Source organism: Photinus pyralis, unplaced genomic scaffold (genome assembly GCF_008802855.1).
Source record: "Photinus pyralis isolate 1611_PpyrPB1 unplaced genomic scaffold, Ppyr1.3 Ppyr1.4_LG6, whole genome shotgun sequence".
NCBI classification, from domain to species: Eukaryota; Metazoa; Arthropoda; class Insecta; order Coleoptera; family Lampyridae; genus Photinus; species Photinus pyralis.
In genome coordinates this window covers 33,849,216-33,859,325 of record NW_022170663.1, presented here as the reverse complement: position 1 = coordinate 33,859,325, position 10,110 = coordinate 33,849,216, and the positions used below count along the sequence as shown (strand labels likewise).

General features: G+C 37.7%; 3 protein-coding genes across 13 annotated transcripts in view; all 3 read right to left on the bottom strand.

Annotated features, from left to right (window-relative positions):
* Nucleotides 1–10,110, bottom strand: part of LOC116173891 (protein phosphatase 1 regulatory subunit 12A-like) — a 55,554-nt gene that overhangs the window by 42,748 nt on the left and 2,696 nt on the right. The gene's annotated exons all lie outside the window — the stretch shown is intronic.
* Nucleotides 272–1,491, bottom strand: LOC116173894. 2 transcript variants are annotated; one of them, XM_031491633.1, is made up of 3 exons: nucleotides 1,177–1,491; nucleotides 929–1,131; nucleotides 272–885 (listed from the first exon to the last, which is right to left on the bottom strand). In XM_031491633.1, exons 1-3 carry the CDS (start codon nucleotides 1,280–1,282, stop codon nucleotides 631–633), a joined length of 564 nt encoding a protein of 187 aa, XP_031347493.1. In that variant the 5' UTR covers nucleotides 1,283–1,491; the 3' UTR covers nucleotides 272–630. The 2 variants fall into 2 exon arrangements, with proteins under 2 accessions (XP_031347493.1, XP_031347494.1); XM_031491634.1 differs by having other exon boundaries at nucleotides 929–1,128; nucleotides 1,177–1,472.
* LOC116173892 lies at nucleotides 4,746–8,177 on the bottom strand. Its single transcript, XM_031491630.1, has 2 exons — nucleotides 8,157–8,177; nucleotides 4,746–7,244 (listed from the first exon to the last, which is right to left on the bottom strand). Exons 1-2 carry the CDS (start codon nucleotides 8,160–8,162, stop codon nucleotides 5,574–5,576), a joined length of 1,677 nt encoding a protein of 558 aa, XP_031347490.1. The 5' UTR covers nucleotides 8,163–8,177; the 3' UTR covers nucleotides 4,746–5,573.

Below are 10,110 nucleotides of genomic sequence, written 5' to 3'. Positions count from 1 at the left end.
GGCATTTTTTGCTTCGCGGCTTCTTGCTTTTCAAATATTGACATTCAGCACACCTGGTTGCAACTTAAGATGGAACCACCTGACACACTGCAAGACTTCTCCGTGTGCGACTTCTTCCTATGGGGATATCTAAAGAGCTTTGTGTATCAAAACTAGGCTAAGAAATCGTGCCGAGCTCACATTGCGTCGCGGAAGAATGTGTTGGGCACAATGGACATCAGCATAATAATTTTCACTCTTGTGTAACGCATTTTCAACATTAAAACAATAATTTTCACATTTCGTTGGTTTATTGTATGATTATTTAATCTCTACGCCACCCTGTACCTATATGTTTGAAAAAAAATAAAAATTTAAACCAGTGCATACAAAGAAATGCATTGTTCTGACATCCGAGATGTGCAAGTGAACCTATAACCAGGGTCATGCTTTTAGTGATTCTGTACCTAATGTTATTTTGCACTGTGGCAAAACTTAGCATTAGAGATCTATTCCACGTAGGAACAAGTAGCGTAAATTAAGATTTGCATAATTCCATATTACTAATTGCGTTATTTAATTTTAATTATTTAATATGTTAAATTGCCATTAGGGATCCTAATTTATCTACTAATCTACATAATGAAACTTCTAACAGTTGTACGTCAAGATTTCGTAACTATCGAAGGATGTGTTACGTCCCGGTATCCACAATCCATTGTTGGGTACTTTATCCGGGAATGTAGTACCGACAATAGTCTGCCCGTTAAAATTAATCCTACCGATGTTAACCGTTGCGCCCCCCTCCGCACCTCCGACGACTAGATGACAGTCGGTGAGGAGATGATGACTGTCTCTTTTTGTGGGTATCCACTTTAGCTTAGCGCTATGGTCTGTTGCAAGAATCTGCAGTGGTAATTAGATTTAACATGAGATAGCTATTGTTTACCTTCATGTTTTTCTCAAAAATAAGCTCTTTGTCGCGGGCCGAGGTGCGCAACTGGTGGCATCCGTTGTAGATGGTACCTGGAAGCAGTTCGTAATTGGTGGAGTAAACCTGCCCGATGTACGTTTGGTGTCCGGACTCTCCCTGTCCACCAGGGAATGCGTCATACGGAACGACACCGAAGTAATCTCTCCAGTAGTACCCTGCTGACATGCAATTAATCGATGAAACGACAAAGACATGGAACTCACCAAGTTCGTAGTACGCGGACGTGTTTGTGGGGCACGATGTGCCGCATGGTGAAATGGTATACGCCAAATTCAGGCAGAAACAAACCATAAAAACGACTTGAAACATTTTGGCAAACAGGAGAACGATTTCGCGCCTTATATAAGTTAAAGAAGTTCGGGGTTATTAATTTTGTTTATGGTTTAAACGTGTATTTGGTACATTAGTAAACAACCTTGATTCGAGTAAGGATGCGCACTTTCCTTCTTTAACGGCAAAGAATGTAAACGCACGTTGATGTCATAACGACAATTATTGTGTGTCAAAATTTCGTAAGTCTTAAAGTGAAGCTTGTAGTTGTACCAGATCCACAAACCATACAATCTTAACCACCACCACCGCACTCTCGGCCAATGTGTAAAAGATGTTCGACTTCAGATCCTCCATTCAGCATCATCGTTTAATAGTCTGTAATTCAGCAGTTCACAGTTCGTCTGTTCTTCTTTTCATTTCAGATTAGATTGCCTTTGTTCACATATCTGCACTTGTATTTCGGCATAAATGGTTGCAGACAAAAACCCATATCCTTTGATATAATCTAATTAATGTAGGTAATATTACCGGTCTTATCCAAAGAATGGAGTTACGCTTTGCGCTGAATATGCTTTCCCATTAAATATTGGCCAATAGGTACTCTTTTTTTTCGGATTAATCAACGGAAGGTGTTCTTCACCTTTTTATCATAATGAATTGATGATGGTGCTTACTGGGCACTGTTCTAATATGTGCTAGTAACACGCTGATACTTGACAGACAAAAGAATGTAAAATTTTAAATTTTCCGATGCTAGTAAACAAAATATCTTAATTCTAGCAATATTTCTGGGTACTTAATAGCCACGCCATGGGGCATTATACCAAATAAGGAAACTGCTGACCAATGTGTCACCTTACCACATGTTAATACATACAGGTTACTAATTCTGTACCAGTGCTGTACAAGTGGTGAAATTACATAGGAATAGTGCTGGCCCATCACAATCACTTATTGTGGACATTGTAAAATCATTATTACTAAATAAATGTTTTATTTAAAAACTAAAAAAGAAGTTACATGATATTAATAATTAAAAGTAAGTGCATTAAAAATCACGATTACCAGCATTTCTGAAACATATAAGTAACCCTTGAGAAAATATCACACTTTTAATTAACTGAAAATGACACCTATATTTATTATAATATTAAATTTCTGAAACATATATTCAAAGGGCTATAACTTTTGATCTAGTAGCCCGATCTTGTAACTGTTGTTATTATGGATTCTACAGGCCATCTTCTATAAGAAAATATTTTTTTCCGGTCGAAATTAATTTTGGTGCTTAGAATCCAAAACGATTCGTACTTTTTCGATTAGACGTCTCAATCAAAAGTTATGGGCAAAAAACCAATTTGATGGATTTGGTCCTAGTGGTTAAAAGTTAGTGGTAGAAAACTTATTATTTACGGTACAAATTAGTACAAAATGAGTACAAAATTATGGTACAAACGTGTTTAAGAATCTGAATATTTGGGGTGGTGGCGTTTAGTTGCAACCCCAATGTAGATTTGGTCCTAACGATTAAAATGTAGTGGTACAAAATTTGATATCCGTGGTACAAATAAGTACACAATTAGTACAAAATAACGGTATTAATAGATTTGCTATCCTTTTTAGTGGGGGTTGCAACTTAATGCACCCCATCATTATGACCGCCTGAGGGGTCGTTGCCTTATTCATTTTATGAAAAAAAATAAAAAAAATAAAAAGAAGCACAACTCTTATAAACGTGAAATTAGTAGTTAAATTCCTGAACAAAAGAATGTCTGCACTTCCATGCAAATGTACAATAAGTTGCGAGTGCTATCCAGTCTTTACCGTTTAAATATTCTTTGAACTCAACAAGTGTCAGCACATTTTTATGTACTTAGGTATTTTCTACGAATTGTTTTCAATATTGGACAAACCCCAACAAAGTGAAATAGGTCTTCATCTTCCTGAAAATTACATAATGGAGCATAATTTTCTTTGTTCGTAATTGTATTTATTTAGATATATATCAATTCCCCCCTGACTTTATAAAAGATCCAGCTAATATAATTGCCAACAAGATTAAACATATTTGTTAAGTTGATCCAGTTCTTTGTATAGGGGATGTCTGATACTATTAACCGCTTTTAGTCTATATTGTTCTTTAACATCGTCTTTCAGCGCACTTAATATTACACTTGCCTCCATACTCCCACTTATAAGATCATTGGTGTTGAAGCCATATTTAACACATAGGATGTTCCAATCAGGCTTTTGTTTTTGGAAGCGGATCGAAGATATAAATGCCTTTTTGCCAATAAAATCGATATGTATTGAATTAGGTACGTACAACTTTGTAAGAAGCAGGCCGATTTGGCTGAAATTTTGTATCAATTTTCCTTCTAATGGCACGGAAAGCTGAGAAGATTTGGGAAACGATTGGAAAAGCGCTTTTGGCTATAAAAATTATACTTTTATTAAACAAGAAAGCAACAAAATTTTGATTGAAAGAAGGCCGTGTAAATTTCAGGTCACGTCTAATGTTAATTAATTTGAGAGCTCGCGTTAAGAAGTTATCACTATCAGTGAGTTGATTGTGTGATTAAACACAGTTGCATACCAAATAATAACTGTGCAATACATTGATTAGTGCGATTGGTGAGGCTCCAGCCGCCCCATTGGCTGTCACTTTTTTAAAAGCAATTTAAATTCGACTAATGGTCGGACGCCCAATCTAAATAAATTATAAAACACTTTGATTTAGTCCACGGAGTACAAAAACGTAGGTTATTTATAAAATTATAACGCTTACGTGCTTATATTTGCGATCAGTGTATTTGAAAATATTAGTAGTCCCTAGTCCGGTGGTTTGGACAGCTATCGGTCACGCATTTAAGGAATTGCGTAGACCCAATACTTTTACTAATGTTTCTCTACATTTTCTTGTACTTTACAGTTTTCAAGGTTTAAAATAATGCACACAGGATATTCGAGTGCGATTGTATGGGTAACTTTGTTGTTATCGAAGATAACGATTAACAATTAAATGAGCAAAGTTTTGCATTTTTGTGTTCCAATAAAATTCCGTTTAGAAAATGTAATAAAAGCGGAACAAATTAAAGGTAATTTTAAAAAAACCTGAAAGCCGTCAATTTACAAAGAACTAAATACACCGCTATAAAATCTAATAGTATCCCCTTCACATTCTGTATATATTATGTACATTATAGGAAAAGATTGCTATACGTATTTAAAATCTATTTTTTTGTGATACAGTGAGCAAATGCTTAACAGCGTATTGTCATTGAACATGTTGTCCATACCAGTATTGGTCCCGTCCTTGTGATTACGATCTCATTGGTCAAAATATTTCGATAAACTTTAACTCAAATGTTTCTAATAATATTACACCTATATAGGATGTACTTCAATGATCATTTAAGTACTCGTATAAAAAATAGTAACGCACGTGTCTAAGGTCACATGATAAATTCTTTTTAGATTTTTATGACAAAGGTAAAAAAAAGGTTAAGTATTTAATACCTATATGTACATATACTACATAATTTAAAACCTAACGTTTTATAGTGATACAGTTTAGTGCTTAGGGCAGACTTACAAGAGGAAGCTATTTCTATTCGACCCACTGCCCGTTCTTTTTACTGTTTTGTGGCATTGTTGCAGGTTGCAGCCCTGTAGCAACATTGGTTTGCACTGCATCCCGCACGGTGTAAGTATGCGACATTTTAACACCTTCCAGATATCTTTAACTCCATAAAGGTAATGTCATTCTGTACCTAACATAACGTATCTCTTATTATGTGACAATTGTAGCCTTGCGTACCATCTGTACAATGTACATTGCTCACAATGTCTGCAATAATACCAGCAATATTTACTTATTCCCCTATAGCACACCCTAATTATCACAACAAATAACTTTGACCACTGTTGTAGTCGTAAAAGTAAAACAAATATAATCACAATATAATACATGTACCTAAAACTAAAAAGGCACTTCTTAATTGTATAATGGCTAAAATTTGAGAAATAAACTAGTTACATTCGTAACAGATGGCAAAAGTGACTGGACCCGTCTCGCCCAAGCGCCTTTCACACCTATCATCGTAAAATAATTGAGCAAATTAAATTCAAAGCTCCATCGGGATTGTAAACCACTAATCGATATCACAATAAACAGATGAAAATAAATACCTTAAAAATAATATAATACAGGAACGGTTATTTAAGAAGAGTTTCATTTTAAGGAACATCCATTTCATTCGCGAAACTATTAGCACACATCAGTCATTTTCAAGCACCCAAGCACCAATAAAGTGCAGTTGATTTATCATCTGCGATCTTCGAATTTTCTGCCCACGGTGAAATAGCCTAAAGTCCTAAGGGCGGTCGACACTCTCGCAACTAACGGTTGTTTAAACTTCCATATCGTTACGTCCATTACGCTGTTCTTCTTAAAATCCTCGCAGCTCTTCTTCAAAGTTTTGACACAATCGGCGCGATAGTGGTGAAGTTGGGCGTCAGTCGTGTCAATCGGGTAGGAAGTACAACCGCTTCCCAGGCAGGCGAGAGGGTAATGGTTGTGTAAAATGAGAACTTTTTCTGTATTATGGAAGCACTTAACGTACTGGCCTGGTTTCGTGAAATTCTTCGCGCGGTAGACGTGTTGCAGCATGTGCATATATCGAGGAATTTCTTTAAACCAGCCGTGGTTATGCAGCAAATCGTCTAAGAAATATACGTTGCGAACGTTATAGGAAGCCCTCTCCTCTTTGTTTATCTTTAAGGCCTTGGGTAGCACACGTGCCATCAGCTCCTTCCACGAAGTTCCATCTACAGGCATGATCACCTCGTCAATGTCAAGCAGCGCTATGTATTTGTATTCGTACATATGTTTATAGAAGCAATCGTTGTATGGGATCACCTCATTCTGTCTTTTATGATTGGTTTTCTTTGTCAAGTAAAGATGTTGAAATGAAGGGCCGTTGGGCTGCCCACCCGCGAGGTTTATCGGTGTAACCTTTACCTTCCCCTCCTTCTCGTAGTATTTGAGCACCTTACTTATATTCGGATGCACCTGCAGCTCGTAGAAGAAGATCTTATCTGCACCTAGCAGATTGAGCAGCTCAATCCACTCGACGAGCCTAACAGACAGGTCTTCGTGTAGAAAGTCTAACCCCTTAACGCATACTGCGAAATCTTTCTTCTCCTTCGGTTTATTGTAAATAACCCTCAGATTATTGGTAGAATTATCACAGGCCTTTTCGACAAGCGAAATCGATTCAGGTACTGCATTCCTATACTCGGCGGGAATTACACAGGCTATGAGGTAGGGTTGGTATATTCCCTGTTTGTAGTTGCCCCATTTTTTGTACCAGATGTACTTGTATTCAAAGTTTTTCGCAATTACCGGTTCCTTTTTGCCGTCGAACCAAAACTGGCAGTACGTCGGCACGGTAGGCTCTATTCGATCTATCATGCCTAAGATTCGTACGGTGGGTCCCAGACGATTATTGGGTCTGGAGTCGAGGTACGCGCCGAATAACTGAAAGGTTCCGTTTGTAGTCCTCAGCGTCTGCCAGTATATATTGTTAAACTCCAAATCAAACATGCTAGGGAAACGCGCGCACGTGTTGTTAAAGCCCATGGGTTTATTCTTGTTCTTGTTCCAGTAGGCGATGGGAAAGTTAGGCATTCGCTTTTGTATGTCGTCAACAAGCATATCTTCGGATAAACTCGGACTTTTGTCAATGAAAGGCTCTTCGTCGATCGCTTCGGTAGTCGAGTCCGCATGTCGGGTCAGTGGATCCAAACGTTTCTGAAGTAGTAAGCGGCTGTTTAGATGCGGTACGTGTACCTCCAGTGGTATACTCTTCAGTTGTATGATGGCGAAGATGACTAGGCCCCACAAAAGGAAAAGGCCTAGTACTCGAGTTATGAAACGTCCACCACCAGGGCCCTTTCCACCGGAGCAGCAATTCATTCTATACTTGATGTAGATCTGAAACAAAGAATCCATTGTAGTCCAGATCTTACTCAACCCACTTAGCATAAACCCATACTCTTAAAAAGTTGCAACTCTATCGTTAGTAGCGAGGTGAGGGAAGGCGGTTCTGTGAATACTTGAATCTTACTCAAATCAAAACATCTAGAATGGGACATAATGGCGATACCTGCATCATTTAAGGGAAAATTTTTACAATGACGATATAGGTTGCAAATTCTTCCGAATCTGATGGGATTCTGCGATATGTAACTAAGAAAAATATGTTTGCTAGAGAAACCAGTTAAGAAACTGGCCTGCTTTCGAAGGTGACATGGGCTGAGTCGCACATCAGCACCAAAGAAGCGAAATATTTTGATGATTAGGACGTATAGATTACCCATTTTAATTAATGTTTTGAGTAGACTAGCAGAAGAAGATTTAGTAATCATAGAAGGAATATTACGTAATGATAATCTGGTCGTGTCGTGAATAACCAGTACTTTAATTAAAGGACCAATACAGAAACAACCAAATAAATCTCAGCACATCATGGAATACCCCGAGCGAGACCCCGAGTGTCCGGAGACCCTCGTGATATTAAAATTTAAAATATTGAGAAAAATATATAAGTATTTATTGGTATGTATGGTTTATATTTGTTTAATTCAAATCTCTAAAGCTGTTTGTATCGTTTTGTGTATTTTTATACTTCTTGTTACCTACAATGATGGTATTTAAAACGGGATGTTTTCCATTTTACTAAGCGCGATCTATGATACAAAACTATTCGCATTTCCGAACCGTATGATAAAAAGCAACAAGTTTTTCTTTTTGGCGGAAAATTGGTGGAAAAGAGTCTTGCATTTCCGACTACCACAATACTATTTAGAAACTCAAACTGGAACTAGTAATACAACTAAATCTTACCCTCATTATGGGCCTCAAGATACTACAACCAATATTTTATAAAAAGGTAGGTACAAGGCGACTATATTATTAGAAAAAACGAAATCGAAGCGTAACACGATAAGCAAAGGCACGTATTATGTTCAATATCACAGGTCAGTACCACACAAAACTCACAAAACAACAAAAAATTGGTACCTACTCGATACCGCCCTGGTCAGTGATCCTCGCAATTGAAACAAATTTTATGACGAACTTTACTGTTTTCCCGCTTATCTAAGTGGCATTTTGACCTAAAGGTCAATATTTTTATCTCGAACAAATAACTCTCATTACTACACGCCGACAAGAAATTACATTTCCGGTGGACCAGCGCCACTGGCATACACAATTTATTGTTATCCAAAGGCGCCCGAGTATACCAGATCCTCTATTCACATTCAGATCTCTACTCCACTACTAGGTAATAGTAGTGTCGTCTAAGACCTTCCCCGAAAACTACATGTACGATCACCGTATCGCCAATAAAAAAGGAATGTGGGATATAACACTAATTACGATAATTGACGGTCGCAGGGCGTCCACTTTCTTTCACGTTATACTTTTTTAAAGGTGCTCGATGACCTTGCAAGGTTGGATGGTTCAAAATCCTGTTAGGAATTTCCTCGCATCGAACTGTAATTACAATTAAATTATTCCTCCTTCATATAGATTTTTAATGTAGCGCAAGGTGCCACAATTATTAATCGCGTACAATTAGTCGGTCGTAACGCCTGGTTGGGCAGTAAAACCCGATTAATTGCGACCTGCATGGTTTTTATATTAATGAAACAAGAATTGGGTCATAATTTAAATTTTTTAATTTTGCAATACTCGAAACTGTCGGTAAACTAACCTCAAGCAGTCTTCATGATGTCTCGAAATGGAACATTTAGATTTTTGTTTGTTTGTGCAGAACTATACATATACACAGGGTGATTCCTATAGTACCTGCCACCGTTTGGGAGCGTATAGGGGGTGCCTAGGGGAGTATTTTGATATAGGACACTTGGGGTCGGAAATCTAAAATAAGGGCGCCAGAACCAAATTTATCTTCTGGAATTTCACGCCTGTATGTAGGCAACCCAACCGACCGACGTTTCGCGCGGAGCGATGCAGAGCGAGTTAGCGCGAGGAAGCGACATGGGAGGGAAGGAGGGAAAACGACAGTCAAAAGCAATAACGTTTACAAGTGTTCAACGTGGCCACCGTTGTTCTTCCTACATCTAGCCAACTATTATTATACTATTGCCATAGTGTTTATTCACTTGATACGCGTCGTTGCAGACGGGATTTCGTGGGTTTAAACAAAATTCTGATCAAGTGTCAGCCACACATCGCCGCCTGAGATCGCTCCGTGTGCACCGCCGGCCGGTTGGGTTGCCTACCTACAGGCGCGAAATTCCAGAAGGTAAATTTGGCTCTGGCACCCTTATTTTAGATTTCCGACCCCAAGTGTCCTATATCAAAATACTCCCCTACGCACCACCTACACGCTCCCAAACGGTGGCAGGTACTATAGGAATCACCCTGTATATATAAATTTACACTACCTTATTAAAAAATTACAATCAACAGATCCGTTTTTTCGAACACGCCTCCATTTAATTACTACTGATTTTATACATTACTTCTGGAACACAGTGTATAACGATTACATAACAATATCAATAAGATACAAAGTCATATCAAACAAGTTGTAAATCAGCATATGCATGATTAAAGCGCATTTTTGGTAATACAGGTCCAGTATTTTATTAGCGAAGTTTAAAATTATTGATCTCACGAGTAATTTTGGCTGCGTTAAATAATTAATTTTATTTAATTTCAATTGAGGGTAGGTCTTTAGTTTATAAAACAAATGACAAAGTAAATAATTAAGTTTTTATACTGGTAGCGCTATCTAACGGTAAAATTATAGCACCTACGAAAACCA